This window comes from Artemia franciscana, chromosome 11 (assembly GCF_032884065.1).
Source record: "Artemia franciscana chromosome 11, ASM3288406v1, whole genome shotgun sequence".
Lineage (NCBI taxonomy): Eukaryota > Metazoa > Arthropoda > Branchiopoda > Anostraca > Artemiidae > Artemia > Artemia franciscana.
Window position 1 is genome coordinate 39,197,465 of NC_088873.1, and position 19,954 is coordinate 39,217,418.

The following is a 19,954-nucleotide window of genomic DNA, read 5'->3' on the forward strand; positions in this document are numbered from 1 at the left end:
TGATAAGCCATTTAAAATAGGCTAAGCTTAAGATGCTCAGCCTTAGAAACACAGATCATCAGCCATTTAAAATAGGCTAAGTTTAAGATGGTATTTTTGTTTTTCATATTTTTTACCGGAAAAACTTTTAAAGCAAGTATTGAAGCTACTAAAATTATGCTATTATTAAATATTCCTAACATTTTTTCTACATAACAGCGAACAAAGAATGTAAGACACTGGTGGGAACCGGGTCCCAAGACATCCAATATAATTTTAAACAAGATAACAGCTTTCGAAATATTAGCGAGTTGAAGTAGTATCTCTCAAACAAATGCAAAAACAATTTTAGTTTCATTAATATTTATGATATTTATGAAGTTTTACTTAAAACTGTCCAAATTATTTTGAAAAATGAATAATATTTTGGGAAGGAAATCTTTAGTGAGTCTGAACCCAACACGTTGGAACGAAGATTGAGACCTCATATTATCACAACAATTAGATAACTTTTAAATTGTTGTAAATTTGTTATCAATGAGAATAAATTAAAATAAAAATGAAAAATACACTTATTTTAAAAACAAACAATATTTGAGCCAACACTGAGATAGAGTATACTGATCCAATACTAAGCCAGAAACAGCAAAACAAATCAAAAACAAAATAGCCATAATTTTTTAGTAATATTGCCATATAGCTAAAATAGCAATAAACCATTCTAAGATCTTTAAACCTTGATAAAAACTGTTTTGCCTGGTTTGTTTACACATAAATTTTTTCGTCAATACCAAGTCCTCTATAACTGTATAATCAGGACAGGTTCAACTTACAATCTTAATCAGGTTTACTATTTTGATTACTTAGGTGATTTTCTAGTAAAATAGTAGTTTGTCAGTTCTGGCAAAGTGAATTTCAGGAGACCATATCGCGCATTATGCAAATATTTTCTGTGTATTAGTTAACATGGATAAGAACAAAAATAATGTCAAAATAAGAAAACGGTATAAAGAACAAAACACGTTTTGCCAGGAATACCCATGCGTTGCCCGACGTTTTTGATTACCGTAACGGGTCCAATTTTCACCGTCTGTCACAATTCGATCCGAAGAGCCCTTCCTTTCTGCCGTTGGAGAAGTGTCTGCAAAGTAAAAAAACGGCGTTCGACGTCTCTTAGCTTCAATTTATATGACACCCAATTCACTCCCTTTCGGATCATTCTAATTGCTTTTAAACGACTTGAAATTGGTTGATGAGCAACTTTAAGTGTTTTGCAAGTTCATATTGCGTTTGTAACGTCTTCATGCAGCACGAGTTTCAATTCTTCCTCTTCAAACTTTTTCTGTGCTCCAGGACGCTCCTCGTCTTCCAGGTCAAAGTTGCCAATTTAAACCCGTGCAAATCCCGTCCAATACATTCGTTCAGCTAAGCCAGGGTCACAATGAAGTAAATCTGTGAAAGTGAAATAATTTGCAAAAACATGTTATTCGGTATAAAATTCACCATATTCGATGAAGTAAAAATAGTGTCGTTTATACTTCAACTAAAAACTTCTACTAATATTTGTGCCTAATGACGATAGCTTTCCAATGAATGTTTAAAAATATAGATTGATCAAATAATAAATTAGTTACGCAATCTAATGTTAAAACAGAAAGAACTTATTTGTACACCACCATATTCAGGTCGAGAAATCCATTTAAGTTACCATCCAGCCATTGGCTGTCCTGCTCAGTGTTTGACCATGAGGCACGATATTTCGTTGAATATACTACAAAGATTCATCCCAGGCTACCGAAATCATCCCAGGACTGGGGGTGCGGTCATTTGGACGAATTAAGTATTGGGCCCTACTCATGGTAATGAGCAGTGGGGGGCAAGAAAAATTTCTTGAGCAGTAATCCAAAGGTTGAAATATTTCTGCATTTCTGTAATTCTGTCATTTCGGTAAAAAATTCTCAATTCTGTCGTAATTGGTTATTACAAACTATCTCAATTCTGTCATAATTGGTCATTACAAACTCCATTTGTTTATTATTCAACACGATTTTATAGAATGACGAGGACTGTTAGCTTCAAGTATCATGTTGCCAGCAATAAACTTTAAATACGAAAAGTAAAGATATACCTTTCGAATTTCTTCATCATATTCATCACTTTCCTGCTGATGTTTTAGAATAGTTGCTTTAATGCTTGATTTCTCATCTTCCAGAGACTTTTGTTCAAGGGTAAGAGCTTTCACCTATAATTGAATAAATTATCTTCAAATAGGTAATTTTATAAAGTCATTTTATTACTACTAAAATAGTAATTACAACTATAAAAACTTAAATTTGATAAAAACTATGCAAACAGTAATTTTTCTTCCTGAGAATTCAAGAAGCAATGCACCAACTAACATCCTCATACAAAGATGACACAAAAACAAATTTTTGTCTATAAAAAAAAACAACGGCTAACGCGGTTCAGCTGATTTAAACGAAATGGAGACATAGTGATGCCAGAAAACTCCAAGGACTATGGCTTGAACCTGCAAGACATATTCGCCCTAATGGCACTTGAACTAAATACAGCCAAGAAACTAACAGAGCTTTGAGCTCTAGCTCCCTCAGGTGGCTTTGTGCCACGATAAGTACCGGTAGTAGCAAAACTTAATGGAGAGGGCCTCAAAGAAACACAGAATATTAGCCCTTAATACGTCTTTTTGACACCCAGATCGCTTGTTTTTTCAGTACTACTTGATAACTTAAAGGGGAAAGAACCTGCAAGAATGTGGGGGAGGGAGGGGAGGAGGATTTTTTCTTAATGAAAATAAAAAACAGATATAGCCCTGTATTTTGTCAGCGTTACAAGTTTTAATAGAAAAAAAATGCCTTTTGGAGTGAGCTCACACAGTATTACATTCATACAACCCTTCGCGGGCCAATCATAATATGTATTCTGCCCACGGATAATTAAAATCATCTTGGATTTCTCACTATAATTTTACAGACATTTAGGGTCTAGTAATATAAGGCTAAGCGAAATTCCTATTGTTTTGTGCTCACTACTGATATATGTCATATTGCCAATTATGCTACAAATCAGTCGACGATGCTTCCACACTTAACATAAAAGATGTACGACCACGAGAATATTATCTATAGTCAAGCTTGTATCCAGGGGAGTGAAGTTACACGGTTTGTAGCCCTAAAATTTCGTCAGACTCGTAATTTTAAATTTTTTGCCCATCTCCCACGAACAAAAATAATGGATGCGCCCTTGGCTAAATTACATTTCTTTGCCTGGGATGCTTTGATCTTCCCTGCGTTCAATATAACTTTTTACAACCAATTGTGATTTTTGGTAGTTTTACGCTTGGAAGATTATTCGACTTTATTTTTGCTCATTCCTGGCTTAACGGAGCTCTTTACTTTTCTTTGAAAAATTGAAGTTTATACGATCCCCCTTTCTATATATACCTTATATGACCCCAGGACGTAACTTACAACCCTTGCCCTGATGGCTGTAGGGGGTTGTCATCGTCAAAGATATAATTTCCGGACTTTTCAATTACTTTGAACAACATGACTATCTAAAAATATGAATTCTGTGTGTTTGGGAAAATGGTGCACATGGGAGGGGGTTAGTTGCCCTAATCACTTTCGACAATTAAAGAGGGCACTAGCCTTTTCAACTTTCAATCGAATGAGCTCTTTTCGAATTTTCTACGACAAAAAATAGCCATGTCAAAACTTCTATCTGACGCATTTCGGGAAAATAAGAGTTGTGTATGTGCGCGGGGGGGTATCCACCCTCCGATCATTCTGATGGGAATGGATGCCCCCATCAGAATGGGAGGTATCCAATTGAAGTTCATTCAATGCTCTCCTTGAGTAAACATCTCAGTATCGGAGAGCGCGCATTTTGATTTATTTTATGCTAATCTTGTGAACACCTGTGAATAATTATTATGACCAGGAAAAAGAGACATAATGATATGGAATCCACACGATTATCTGTGCAAGATTCAACAGCCCAAGGGACAATACGTGACTCGATTGTTGCGCTGACCAGTTCGGTCCATCAGATTTTAGAAACAGTTAAAGCAACGCGGGAAGAGATACAAGGTTTGAGATCTGAATTATTCGAAATCCGTTCAGACATTAGTGGTCTACCCTCCAACGTGAATGATATTGAAATCATAACTGCGACCCACTCGGATACAATAACAAAGGTTCAGGCAGAATTAAAAGATATAAGAAAGAAAGAAACCCATGGATTAGGCCCTCTCACTGATGAGGTCCTCATATTAGAGAATTTGGAAAAGAAAGACAACATTATTGCTTGGAATTTAAAGGCTGCCTCAGTGCCGGAGGCCTCGACGAAAATGGAACATTTGCTGGTAAACTTCTTACAACTAAAAATTAATTTTGAAGTTAAAGAAGTACATGACAAATTTGTGAAAATACGACTCATGAACTCGGATGACAAATTCTCGGTACTTCAAGCGAATAAAAAATTACGTGACCAGCCCTGGAAAAAAGACCTTGATAAAGCGACAAAATTTGATTACAATGGAGTTTTCTTCAGTGATGATGTTAGTAAAACCTGCAGGGAGATTCGCGCTATGCTGAATCAAAAAAAAAAGAAATGAAGGATAAAGGTTTTGTTGCATGGATCCCACCCACGGTACCACCCATATTATGCTACATAGACCAAGACGGAGTGAAACAAAAAAAAAGAAGTGGTATAACGTCCCACCAGTGGAATAAATTGTGTTATATATTTTTATATAAATATTTTTATATAAAAATTTTATATAAAATTTTTTTTTTCGAAATTCCAGTTTGGTTTTTTATAAGATAGATCGACAGAAGATGCCGTCGCCGCAACCCATATTTTCATTAATGATGCTTTAGATGATGATTGTTTAGCAACTATATTGTTTTTTGATATTAAGAAAGCTTTCGACACTTTAAATCACGAAATTCTATTTAAAAAACTTAAAAATACGGGAATAAGAGGAGTACCTTTAAAATTAATCAAATCATATTTGCACAATCGAAGGTTTGCGGAAGATATTGATGGTGAATATTCGTCTGAGACATCGAATAATAATATCGGTGTACCGCAAGGTTCAATTTTAGGAGGTAAAACTTTACAAAAAGAAAACTTCAAACGAGACGACGGCCAGTAGAAATGAAAGACTAAAACAACGCGGATATTTCGCCTGTATTTAAACAAGGCGTCTTCAGCACAAGATAGAAAATTAAAAGAAAACTAATCTAAAAACAAATAAAACCACCACCAATAATAATAAATACAATTGTCGAATCGACCCAGCTCTAAATGGGTACTTGGAGAAAACTGGGGAAGGTAAACAGGGAGGGTGTGCGCAAGCAAAGGATAGCTGACCCCTAGTCCCCAATTGCACTACCTGGCTTAAGTGCCGTGAAACGGATATAAGTGGGGACTATAAAATTCAATACGTGTTCTTTACCTTGTCTTTACCTTTTCTTTTTACTTTCAAGAACAATTTTACTTTTTACTTTCTACTCCTGAAAATGCATTAACAATTATGTTTGCAGATGATACTGCAGCAAGTTTAAAAGCACCAACATTAGATGCACTGAAAGAAAAACTGATTGAAGTTGCAAAATCCATCACAAATTGGTTCCAAATTAACAAACTTGTCCCTGATTTTGTTAAAACAGAATTTATTATTTATGGAAGATCAAATCAAAAGTTGAAAAATATTTCTCTGAATAAAATTACCATTGATACTATTCATGAAATCAAAAGAGTATACACAGCAAAATATTTAAGTATCGTTTTTGACCCTACCATGAATTTTAAAACACATATTTCGTTGTTGAGACTAAAATTATCAAGAAATATAGGTTTGCTCCACCGACTAAAATTTTTATTCTCATATAAGGTTCTAAGAATCCTATATTTTTGCCTAATTGATACACACATCCAATATTGCTCAGCTATATTTTTGTTGACTTTTAAATCACATATTAAACCACTACAAACCCTGCAAAACAAAGCTATTCGAATTCTAGATCAGTTTTTACAACACCCGAGAAGTACAGATATCCACTCTGAAACACGTACTTCTTACTTGTTTCTAGACATAATGACTCTTACACAGAAATCTCATCTGCTATTATCTAGTTGGTTTTTTAAGATTCAACATGTACATAATTTCTTTTTTGACCAGAATTTACTGTCCAAACATCAAAATTCACTGATAACTAGATGTGTTAACCCGTATAAACTACCTCTGGTGAAAAATGAAAGATCCCGTTTCAACCTCCGGTATATGATCCCATCAATAGCCAACAAATATTCATTAAATAAATTTGTTGAGTTACCAAAAGGATCTTTCAAGAGACGATTAAAAAGTTATATAATGGAATCTGCTTGCAAGAACGGTTGGTAAAAAAATTTTATTTTATATTTTATTTTGGCCTCACTGCACTTACTCCACCTGAAATACTCTCATTAAAGATACTGTTATTTTTTTATTTTATTGATGAAATAGTGGTTCATTTTTTGTTTGTTCTGTATCAATTAGGATTGTCAAATTTTGTTTATATGTCTTGCCCAGTAGTCGAGCTTGTCTCTCCATTTGGGCAAGTTGAAGATTTTGATGAATATGAATTTTTGAATAAATGAATCTGAATCTGAATCTGAAAGGGCAGTAAAACCTCTGATTAGCAGTCAAATAAGTCCCCTCCAAAACTAATACGATCACACTTTCTATATAATCCTTTAATGCCCGAGGGCATAATTTACAACCCTCGCTCTGAGGGATGTGGGGGGGGGGGTTGTCATCCTCAAATACATAATTTCCAGATTTTTCATCTACGTTGAAACAAATGGCTATAGCAAAATTTTGACTGAATGTGTTTCGGTAAATGGTGGGCATGGGAGGGAATTTAGTTGCCCTCAAATCACGTTCGACTATTAAAAATGGCACTAGCCCTCTCGATTCCAATCGAAAGAGCCCCTTTTGAAGTTTCTACGACAGCTACTTCGATACAAAGTGCCCTGGTTAAAAAAAAAATACATTGCGGCCACATCGTTCTTTACTTAGGCAGGGCTATTGCGCTGCCTATGATAGTTTCAAGATATTTCAATTTTTGTAAACACATTTAGGTGATTTGTGAGATTTAAATTTCTACTAATAGTAAGATACATCAATTCCACAGTAATCCCTATATGCACAAACCCAAAAAATAAAATAATGGAGATACTTTTTGAACGCTAAGGATGATATCATAAATATCCTAATCTTATAAACCTTTGTGATTTTCTAAAAATAAGGAATGAAAAAATGTGCATTTATCTCTAAAGTTAGCCTTCCCAAGAATATCTTTGGAGCTTTACACACCCCTCCTAACCAGACACTTTCTGGTGGGTGCCTTATTTGAATCTATATGCTTATTTATAAAATTTATTCTGGTGTAAAATTAGACAAGAACTAGACCTACGTTGCCCGGGCAACGTGAAGTGTTGCGGCAACCTTTGTCCGGCTTCGCCGACTAAAGTGTTGCGGGAGCAACACTTTGGTTTTGTTTCTTCGCTATCGATCAGTAATCATATGATCAAAGGCTATTCCTCAGCGTTGAAAAAACAACAACAAAATAGTATCGAAAGAAGGGACTAAATTGACTTTGCAGCCAGTTGAACTTTATCCTTTTCAATCGTAGACACCGTGACGGATGAAAACTTGGAACAATATCTTATTTAATCTAGTTGGTATTATAAAGCTATCCCTAACTTTTCAGGATCAAAATACCATAGATGACATTCTATTAATTATTACGAAAATATCTCATTGTTTTACATTCTCGTTTGTGCTTGTTTCTTGACTATCGGTTAAATGATGAAGTTGTCAGCCTATCGAAATTTTTTAAAACGGTATGTTCAAACAAGAACGCAATCAGTTATCACATGGCCAAAGGCTATTCCTAAGCGTTGTAAAAACAACAAGTACAAAATAATATCGAAAGAAGGGACTAAACTGACTTTGCAGCCAGTTGAACTAAGTCATTTTTAAAGAATTTTCCAGGAACAAGAGATAACTTTTAGCACAAAGGTGTCGTTAGCTGAGAAATTCAATTATTGGAAGCACAAACTCGGAAATCAGTCAAAATTCAGAACTTCTAAAATTCGCAAGAAGGAAAAAAAATCCTAGACCACAAAATAAAATAACTCTAAACAATTTTAAATAAATTTTAATATTCTTTTTTAGGATTATATTTTATACATGCTTCTTCCTAAAAACCTGGCCGAGTGGTTAGCGCGCTCGACTTGAAATCCTTTGTCCATGAGGACACAGGTTCGAGTCCTGGTGTCGCTGATTATTTGCTTTGGAAAAGGGGTCATAGGCGTGACTTTGTAAACTCAGCTAGAGTCGACCTAGCTCTAAATATGGGTAACGAGAGATATCCGAGGAAAGTAAATAGGAAGGTGTGCGAAAGAATAGAATGGCTACTCCCCAGCCCCCATTTCATTTCCTGACTAAAGAATCATCAAATGGAGATCAGCACCCACAGTAGGACTGCAAAATCCAATGCCGTATTCTTTATTAATTTTTTTTATTTAATACTTCGTCGGAAATCATAAACTAACGATGGAAACTCCAAGAACGTTTTTTTATCTCTTGCTTTCTAGACAGAAAAAAAATGGTCATACTCTGGTATAACAGTAACAGATCTTGGGATAAAAAACTTCATTTTTCCCAAGGAAAAATAAAATTTTTTATAGCAAAGACATAATCAGCTAGAATATTTAATAAACCAAAAGTGCAACCCCTGATATTAATCTTCGGTACTTCTAAAATCCCCCGAAGCAAAAAAAAAAAAAAGATCGCAACAACATAGTGAATGAAATTTTAAATCTAGTTATACTTAATATCCTTATTAGGATTACGATATGCACATGCTTCTTCCAAGATCCGAAGCTACGGATGGAATCCCAAGGATCTCCTTACACTTACTTTTAAGACTGAAAAACTAAAAAAAAAGAAAATGTGGCTATATTCAGGCATGAAAGAAACGTATCTTGAGAGAATTCTAAAGGGACAAAAGAACTTCTACCAAAGAGGACCTGCAATTTTTACCTCTCTTTGTAGATTTTCATGTTGTCTCTCCATAGCCTCTTTAGTTATTCGGTCTTTTTCTCTATTCATTTTCTCTCGATCAATTTCGTTTATCAAATGCTGCAACAACACTTCATGCTCTGATTTTTTGATATTCCTTTCTTCCCATGAATTTAATGTTTCGATAAATAATGACTGATCTTCACTTCCTTGGATGAAGTTAACAAAACCATAGTAGTTGAGGCATTCTAAAACCATGGCTTTCACTCGATTTGGTGCTGAAAAAAGAAATTACAGGTATCAGCAGTCAATCAACGTGGAATCTCTCTAATAACGATATGAAGCTTCCAGCCAAGGCCGCATCGAAGGGGGAGGGTACCGGATTCCCCTTCCTGTTCTTAAATTTTTGTCTAGCTCGTGAGAAAGTCACAAAAATGCATAAAAGTTTTTTTTTACACGGTTTACAATTTTTTTCAATTTAATCCCTTCCCCCCTGCCGAAAAAGATAATGCCCTTCGAACAGAGCTCTTGGATATGTCCTTCCTTCCAACCTCATAAATATGTTAAATTACAGTAGAAGTAGGTGCTTTTTGTGTTTTTGTCAAGCAATATTAACAAAATCCCTCCCCCTCAAGGCCAGCACCTCTGTGACTATGTCTGAGTTATCAAGTCATGTGCCTCAAATTTTACTCTAGCCGTAAATAAGCCATCAAGTTTTAGTCTCAGATATCGATGCTTTTACCTGCCGTGAGGCTTCGCTGTCATATAAAAGCGGAGCAAAGACACTAAAGTAGAGAAAGAAAAAGAGAGAAATCTAAAAATCGTAAGAATACGGATAGATATCACTATCACACTCGGTAAGCAAGGACTGGCCTTTCAAAGAGAAAGATCATGACGAGGGCAACTACATAAGGCTTGTCAACTTGCTGGGGCATCATAATACGGAGATGGCACACATGCTAAGCTGTCAAGAAGAAAAAGGTTCCCAAGCAACTTCTTACCTTCACTGCTTCTCACAAAACGATTTTATAGACCCGGTAGGAAAAGAAGTCTTAAGAATGTTATCGACGCAGAAAAGCAATCAGAATTCATTACACCAGTGATGAGCCACAAGGAAAAATGGCTGTCTGTGTCAGATACATCACATCAAACGGAGCTGCAAAGGAATTGCTCCTTTCCCTTTTCCAAAAAAGGAGCTAACATAGCTACAGAGATCCTTAAAGCTCTCAGGAAGTGTGAACTAGATTTAGAAAAGTTAGCATTCCAATCGTATGACTTTGCAAGCATATGTCGGGGAGGTTTGAAGGAGTTCAAGCCCATATTTAATGACTGGTTGGGCACGAATTATACATTCATTACCTACCTCATCCAGGCAACATTATTGTATCGCAACAACTGTATGTTTTCTTCACAAACGGTTCTAAGAACATCAGCCTGTATCAAGAAGCTGTAATGAAAGGGATTAGGTATATTAAATAGTCAATAGCCCCTTAGTCCTTTGAAACAAGTCAATAGCTCCTTAGCCTCTTACAACAAAGCATTTACAGCTGATATAAATTAAGAAGGAAACTTTTGGGTAAACAGAGCATTTGAATGAAATAGAAACTATAGACCGGATAAATTGTAGGTAAAACATGAACGTCAGAGCCAAGAAACTACGGTTTGAGAGTGGGAAATAAAAGCTCAGGCCAAGGCTAAAACAGGGTCTCTTAGCTTTCGTAGCTCTTAGCCTGCAGCTCTTACTAATTGTAAGGTTACTTTTATCAGACATTGGACAGACCAGATTGTTTTGAATGCGTTATTTATTGATTAATTGCTGATTTTGTTTAACTGTAAATCTTCAGGCAAGCTATACTCTCGCTTGTATTCTTTGAGCCAATAAATATAATCCAGTGATAGCCTAGTTTTTCCTCTCTCAAGACTCAGCAAGATATTCACCTCGAGTCGGCCTTGATCGCTTCTGAATCAGTAAACATAACCAAGTTTTTCTTTCAAGACTCATCAGGATATTAGCTTCGAGTCTGTCTTGCTAGCTTAGAGATGGGAATCTCATGGCTAACCTTGGGACCACGGGATCACTATTAGAGACCGTTGCATAAAGGAACTATAACAGTGTGAGCCAGTCTCCAAAACAACAACTGGCAACAACCAGTTCACATCAAAACACAGCTGTTGAGTTGGTTGCTTTAAAGGACTGTCAGAAATGAAGTGGTCAGCAAGACATGAATCACTAGATGTTGTTTGGAGCCACTTCCTGAAATTGTTAGTCTCTTGCGTGGCATTGAAGACTCCAAAAATCTGAATACTGAAACGAGAGTGAAGGCACAGTCTCTTTTGCCAGCTTTTTTGCGTCTATATTTCTGTACTGAACTGATATCCTTGAAGAATATCATACTCCACACTAACGCCCTCATAAGAGATCTGCGGGCGGTTTACTTGGATATTTTATCAACAAGCGGGTACATGAAAGCAACTTGTTCTGAACTCGAAGATCTGCTCTTTCCCAGAAACACAGAGCTTGCTAGTGATATTGAAACTTTAACATACATATTCCGGTTTTCAGAGGAAGTCAATATTTCTTCGTGGCAGCCTTGTCTGTTCTGCAGATACCACCAGGAGCACTGAAGTCGAAAATAGAAGTTTTTCAGGAGCTTTCAAAGCAGGCTCAGTTTAACAAACAGAACTTTAGACAGCTCGACTCTATAGCCAAAAAGCACAAACGTGCTCTCTCACATACCAAGAGCTCTTTTCTTTACAAAAATTACTTCAGCTGAAGGTGAACGAGCTTCGGCGAGATGACAATTGTAAAAATCCTATTGAGGTCAACCATGGGTAATGATAGACTCGGCTAACTTTTGCTCCACTAAACCAAAAAGATATAACTGCTGAGTTGGAGACATCGACGCTTGTTGATCCGTGGAAAGTGAAGAAAAAAAGGCGTATACATCTTTAAGATGTGTTCCTTTTTACTTAGTTTGAGTTTGTGTATCAGAATTCTGTAATAGATCTATTTAAGTAGAAATTCAGTGAACTCGATCTAATAGAGTTGGATCAGCCGATTTTGTTTGAAATGAAAGGAGAAGACCTTGAGATTAGCAAAGAAGTAGAAAAACCGCTTCACTAAATCCGGTAAGTTTTCTTAATAAATATTCTTAATTTAGCTTATGTGTCCACATTTGTCGGCACACTGGACGATTTGTTGGCAAAGTCTTTTTATCCCCCTCCAAAACTAAAACCCCAGCTGCGTCCCTGATAGCTGTAGCTTCCAATATTCTAATTTTGATTGACACACTTATCTTCAGATTCTTCCGAACTTTTTTTCAACTATGAAAAAACACCCTAGGCCTTGGCTATCCTACTTTTAACATATTTACTGCACCCACAGTCTTTACTTATAATACTACATAGGTAAATGACGTTGTCTACTTGATCAATCTTCTCGTTACCCAACATCACCGCTTCTGCTTGAAGTATTCAAAATCTTAACGACTTAGTCTTCTTAACATCAATTACTAAACCTATTCTTGCACCCTGAACTCGTCAAACCTCTAAAAATTTATTCCTTTTGCTAAAACTTTCACCTAGGATGCTTAAATCATCAGCATATTCTAAGTCTTGGAGAATTTTATTCCCCTATTTGATTCCATGTCCCCCCATTGCCTTTGCTGTGCTCCTTAGGACAAAGGCAATCCAGGAGCTTTCAAAGCAGGCTCAGTTTAAAAAACAGAACTTTAGACAGCTCGACTCTATAGCCAAAAAGCACAAAATGTGCTCTCTCACATACCAAGAGCTCTTTTCTTTACAAAAATTACTTCAGCTGAAGGTGAACGAGCTTCGACGAGATGACAATTGTAAAAACCCTATTGAGGTCAACCATGGGTAATGATAGACTCGGGTAACTTATGCTCTTCTAAAACCAAAGAGATATAACTGCTGAGTTGGAGACATCGACGCTTGTTGATCCGTGGAAAGTGAAGAAAAAAAGGCGTATACATCTTTAAGATGTGTTCCTTTTTACTTAGTTTGACTTTGTGTATCAGAATTCTGTAATAGATCTATTTAAGTAGAAATTCAGTGAACTCGATCTAATAGAGTTGGATCAGCCGATTTTGTTTGAAATGAAAGGAGAAGACCTTGAGATTAGCAAAGAAGTAGAAAAACCGCTTCATTAAATCCGGTAAGTTTTTTTAATAAATATTCTTAATTTAGCTTATGTGTCCACATTTGTCGGCACACTGGACGATTTGTTGGCAAAGTCTTTTTATCCCCCTCCAAAACTAAAACCCCAGCTGCGTCCCTGATAGCTGTAGCTTCCAATACTCTATTTTTGATTGACACACTTATCTTCAGATTCTTCCGAACTTTTTTTCAACTGTGAAAAAACACCCTAGGCCTTGGCTATCCTACTTTTAACATATTTACTGCACCCACAGTCTTTACTTATAATACTACATAGGTAAATGACGCTGTCTACTTAATCAATCTTCTCGTTACCCAACATCACCGATTCTGCTTGACGTATTCAAAATCTTAACGACTTAGTCTTCTTAACATTAATTACTAAACCTATTCTTGCACCCTGAACTGGTCAAACCTCTAAAAATTTATTCCTTTTGCTAAAACTTTCACCTAGGATGCTTAAATCATCAGCATATTCTAAGTCTTGGAGAATTTTATTCCCCTATTTGATTCCATGTCCCCCCATTGCCTTTGCTGTGCTCCTTAGGACAAAGGCAATCAAAATGATCCATATAAACGGGGATAAAAAGCAACCTTGCTTAACTCCTGATTTAATACGAAACGTGCAATTAACTTTATATTAACGTAACAGCAACACTGTTATTCTCGCACATAGCACTAATCAATTTAATATATTTACCGGGTATACCATATAAGGAGAGGATATTTGCCAAAGCTCTTTTATCAGCTGAATAAAACGCTTGTCCACAATCTATAAAATTGAGGACTAAAGGAGTTTGTTGACACATGTACTTCTCAACTATTAATCTAAGAATGAGAATTTACGGTTTCTCTAAGTCTAAGAAGTATCATCATGCTAAGTACTTTGAAAGTTCTTAAGCTGAAGCCTTTGCTTCCTAGAGAAACCAGGCTATTGCCACTGTAATTACCAGACTCACTTTTATCACCTTTCTTATGGAGGGGTTTAATAAGAGTTTTCTTAAAATCGCTATGTACTGTTTTTTTTTTTTTTCAAAATTCATATTCATAACATTCGGTAACTTATCTCTAACCTCACAACCACCATATTTAAAAAACTCATTTACCACATTATCAGCATCTTGGGCATTATTATTTTTTAATATTCCATGGGAGATAATTCAATATGGAAGTACAGCATCTTCAAAAAGCTGTTCATTAAGGGATTAGAGCAGGGTGATTCCACTTGTAGGTAATTCAAATATAAAATGCTTCAACGTCTTCCCATATTTAATTGCCAAACGGTTGCATGAGACGAGATGGTACGTCGTAAACCTCCTTAACCGTTAAGGAGATCATGCTGCAACCACAAAAAGTTGGTTGTGACCCTGTACAATCCAAGTGAGGCTTCCGATTCTGATCTGGCTCGATGTGTTACAGTTCCGTATTCTGTAACAGTCAGGTCAAATTCGCCTCAAACCCCTCAACGCATATCTTTACAGCTAGAACATGCCGTCAGCCACTGACACTGAGTGATCGAGAAATCTCTTTATAAGTCTTGATTCTGTCTTTGAACGGTAATAACATAAACTGGATTTAACTTTGAATCTAAAACTTAAATCTTTAACTTTGAATCTATATCTATTCCTGAAATTCTATTGTGTCAAAGATGAAATCCAGTCTCAAAAGTCTGTAACACATTGACCTTGCATATGTATTTACTAGATAAGTGAGAAAAAATCTCACACACACACACAAAAAAGAAACACAAAATAAGTTATGAAACTTTAAAAAAAGATATTTTGACAAAAATTTATAATACGCATAAATTTTAACTTACTAGGCTGTAGAATGTCCCAAATTGTTATTTGATAATCTGTTACATTTTCAAAGGCCAGAAAAGGTTTGCATAAGTGGTACAGTGCATGAGCTTTTCCATAAGTCGGATCACCACCCACAAGCTGCATGTACTGTAAAAAATAACGAAATAAAAGAATCAACCCAAAATACAAGAATAATTGATGAAAAGCGCTCAAACCAGTAAATAAAATTCAATACAGAAAATGCAACCTGAATAATAAATAAGACATTTTGAGCTCAATGAAAAAAAAAGACGAGAAGACAAGAAGAAGAAGTTGAACCAAGAAGTAACTGAAGAATAAAGAAAAGCATCATTAAAGATAGAATTTAACAAACAACCTAAAATTTTCAACGCCGCTTCGGCCCACTGCCCTTGACACCGTAATTTTAAAAGCAAAAACCATGCACTTTTATATTCCAAAGCTTCGGCCGATCCCAAACTAGCATGCTCTCTACCTTCCGAGCTATGCATCTAAGAGTTAATGAACGACCTGGTCTTTCAGGCTTTGGCTGAGACTGCTGGTCACCATGATTGAAATACGTTTAGTAGCCTCAGAAGTGCTCGTTGCTTGATCAGGTAACAAAGACTGTTTCTTTGTTCTTGCCCTGGTTCTGTTTTATTGACATTATCCCTATCTCCAACCTTAGTCTACTTCATTATTGGCTGGGTATTTTGGGGTATGGCTTAGCTACATCTTTTTACTTCATTCGTCGACAAATCTTCCTTGGCCGTGTGAAGATATCCACCATTAGTTTCCCTCCTTCTTCTCGAGAACCCCACTCAACAGCGTAGGCTGGCAACCATCGTTACTAGAAAGAGTGGCGAGAGTCATCCACCGCTCGCCAACAATAGCAGTAAGTGACACTCGGTCCTCAGAAGTAATACTAGCAAAGAAACTTATTTTTCCCGCCTCACATTACTTTTCAATGGACTGATTCTTAAGGTCTAAAAATTTGCATGAGCAGGTCTGACAGACCCCATGTCTTCTCAGAACCAGAACATAATTTGCACTGTAAAAAATACAGTGGATTGTCAGTTTGACACACATATTGAGACATTTATTCCTTAAATATTTAATAATTTTTCATGTATTAAAGTAAAAAAAGGTGATAATATTTATAATGTATTTTGTTTTCAGTAAAGTGCAAATTATGCTCTGGTCTTGAGAAGGCAGGGGGTTTGTTAGGCCTGCTCATGTTTATTTTTGCTCATTTTGAGTTTGACTCGGTCACTTATCGTAATTTCTATTCGTTTTGAGTTTCATTTATTTAGTCAATGGTGATCTTTGGTATTTTTACGCTTGAAAGAATATTTGACTTTATTTAGGTTCATGTTTGGCTTAATTTAGCTCTTTAATTTTCTTTGAAAAACCCGTTTTGTTGAAAAAGTTTTTAAATACATTTCTGTTCGTTTTTTATTGACACTCTCTTTCATGGGAAAAAAAAATTATATCTTTTTGATTTTTTTCTATAGGGGTCCATAGCTTCGCTTACTATTGTATGTTGGAGAAACTTTTTCAACAATTTTAATCCTGACAAAATACCATTGTTTAATTTAATTTTATACCTCCTAATGTTAACCTTAAAAATAATATTAAAGGTCATTCCTCAAAAATGCTATCTATGTTCTGACAACCTGGGTATACTTACAATCTTTGATTCATTTAAATTGTAAAATCAGAAGTTGTAATAGTAGTAGCCCCGAAAGTTTAAACATAATACCCCCCGTCGTTCTCAGTATATTGCTAAGGTTTCTTATTGGCAATCATATATCTTTTGTTTCTATAAGAATCCATAGTTTCGCTTGCTATTTGTATATTGGAGAAATATTCTCAACACTTTTTAATCCAGACACAAATTGTATGGTTTAAATATTTTAAATTGATTTTATACCTCCTCAAGTTGACGTAAAAAAAATAGAACTTGATTTCATTCCCAAAAAATTCTATCAATACTTTTTGATAACCTGGATATTTGATATTTGGAGTTTTGATTTATTAAAATTGTAAGAGCAGGGGTAGAAATAGTAGTAGCCCAAAATGTTTCAGCTTAATACCCCCAGTCGTTATCGATATATTGCTGAGGTTTCTTATTGGCAACCATACAAACAGTGCCTTCTGATTTATTTCTAAAGCAACATTTAGTTTTAAAACATAATGAGCCAATTATAAAATTTTTGGGGGTTGACATACCCAATATTCCTAGAGACATATGTGTTGAACCAATCTACTATGCTGAACAAATGGATGGCTCAAAATCTTGACTGTATGTGTTAGGAAAACGAACGGGATTGGGAGGAGGGCTATTGCCCTCTAGTTTCGTTTTACTTTTAAAAACTGCACAAGAGCTTTTAATTTAGAATCAAATTACCTCCTTTAAAAGTGTCAACAATATTTGTCTGAAAAGCTTACCTGAATCCCCTTTCTGTTTTTGGAAAGTAGAGATCAAACATGCATACCTTTCTCAATAACATATACTATATGTGCTATATAAGCTAATATATACTATATACTAACTTATTGCCCTTGCCCTAGTGGCTGTGATGGGGTTGACATCCCAAAAGGCATAATTACTGGATATAGATGTCTGATAATTTTGATTGTATATTTTGGAGAATAATAGGCGTGAGGGGATAGTTGCCCTCTAATCACTTTCGATTATTAAAAAAGGCACTAAAACTTGCAATTTACAACCGAGTGAGCCCCTTTTGAAGTTTCTTCGACAATTCCTTCTATACGAAGTGCCCTGGTCTAAAAAAACATTGCGCCTACATCGGTCTTTACTTAGGCTGCGCTATTGCACTAACTATAACGATACAGATTGTGCTGCAGAAAACTGTCTATGTTTGCCATTTTGACCCGCAAAATCAAGTTTTGGCCAGAATAGGGCGGAAATGCTATCGAGCGAAAATTCTGATATAGACCATGCATAGTATACCTAACACTATGCATATAGCATACTAGCTGCAAATCACATCAAAGAGAACCTGCCAATTTTCAACATTTGTGCCACCGTTTCCTTGTTATTTTGCGGTCGATTTTATTTTAGGAGGTCAGCAGACCCTTTTTCAGCGGGAGGGGGCGGTGTCCAATGCCCCAAAAAGGTGCAATTTTTGCAAAATTTTCCCGCAAAATTTTCCGAATTTTGGTAAGAGGTCTTTTCGAACAAAAGTAAGAGCAATTCCTCGCGAGCACTTTTTTTCGAATAATAACATTTCCCATGAAAATTTTGAGATCACAACGGGAAAAACTGTTTTCCGCATTTCAGGCTCGTCTTTAAAATTCTTTAGCGCTCATCTTTTTGAGGAACGTTCATCATTCTCGGAGCAATTGCTATGCAAAAGTCCAACTTTAGCGTAAAGGCAAGTAGTGGCAGGGGGGGGGTCTCGTCATATTTAGAATATCCCCAAATTTGATATTATAAACACAAAGAAATCAGAGTCTCTAATATGGCATTGACTTAGTAATGAGCGAAGTGCATCTCACTTAATAGTTGTTTAGTCCTTCTTATGGAAGGAGGATCGAAAAAACTTAAAAGGGGGTTCACTCAAGATCAAACTAGAAGTTCTATGGCCCTATTCAAGAGCAAAGTGTTTAGAAGGCGATCATATAAACATGACCTTCTGAATAGTCAAAATATATGTTAAGTATGCCTCCAGTAAAGACGTGACCCCAACAGCTTAAGGGGAAAGTGCATAGATAACGCAAACTGTACTTATTACTTATATTATTACTTGTTATTATTATATTATATTATTAAATTACCTTATTATCTTATTATATTACTTATTATTTGTAACTACTTATAAATAAGTTTTAGACTAAAAAAGGCATGTTTGGTATTGGCTATCTGACTGGCCTCGAACATTCGCATATCGTTTTCTGGGCAAAGACTTTTATCGGGGACAGTAGAGGGTGTAATAGGGCAAGAAATAGACTAAAAAAGCTTTGTCTCTAAATATTACACGTGTCAGTCCCTGCGCCAAATGGACCCTAACGCCAGAAAAAATCGTCTGGAGGCAATATTCTCGGAAAATAGAACCTTAAAAAGGAACCAAACGATTTATTTTCCCAAACGGCAAGAGCTTTTTGTTCATACGTAGGTCTCTTGGTCAAGAAGACCCCATTGCACAAAAAAAAACTGAAAATAAATTAATTTTTGTGCTTTATACTATCTGCCAAGACTCTTTTAACAAATATTTTCACTTTAAAATCCTGAATATGATTTTCCTATTTTCTTAATCAGTTTAAGAGACGATTATAAGTTTATGGACTTTGAACAATTTTGATCATCACACACTAAAAGGCCAAAAGACTCGTGACACCCCAAATATAGAGCCAAAAATTTGACGTCTCCAGTTTGCTTGAAAGTTATATTCGTAAGCCCTAGAACCGAGTGTGCACTAAAACAGAAAAAAAAACTCGAATTTGAATTTAGTTATATCCATTCGTGGTTCCCGGCAATAAGCCAAAGGTTTTTTCCATCCTTTATTTACTTCAAAACACAGGAAACGGAGATTGGATAAAGGAAAAAAGACAGGACTCTTTAGAAAAACATTGCTATGAGAACGCTTTTTTTGCAGTTGGTTTGATTGTTTTGTTTTTCGATTGGATGGCGTTAGTATAATACTATGATATCTTCCCACTACCCTCTCTAAAACCGACACATAGATAGATGATTTACTATACAAAAAAAGAATTTAAAGACTTTTTTGAAAAAAAGTAAACAGCAACATTAAATGTTTAAACAAACATAAATTATCCCGTGTATGAGCGGGGGGGGGGCTATTACCTTTCCCTTACATTAGAATGGTTTGTTGTTTTTTAGAGCTTTGGGAATGAATATTTTTGTATAAGAGTA

General features: G+C 35.7%; 1 protein-coding gene across 1 annotated transcript in view; it reads right to left on the reverse strand.

Moving 5' to 3' along the window:
- The window catches only part of LOC136032616 (golgin subfamily A member 6-like protein 22), an 82,314-nt gene that overhangs the window by 22,641 nt on the left and 39,719 nt on the right, over positions 1 to 19,954 (reverse strand). Inside the window, exons 3-5 of the mRNA XM_065712889.1 lie at positions 15,075 to 15,204; positions 9,098 to 9,354; positions 2,108 to 2,221 (exon numbers count right to left, since the gene is read on the reverse strand). Coding sequence (XP_065568961.1) covers positions 2,108 to 2,221; positions 9,098 to 9,354; positions 15,075 to 15,204 — 501 coding nt within the window. The remainder of the gene's footprint in view (positions 1 to 2,107; positions 2,222 to 9,097; positions 9,355 to 15,074; positions 15,205 to 19,954) is intronic.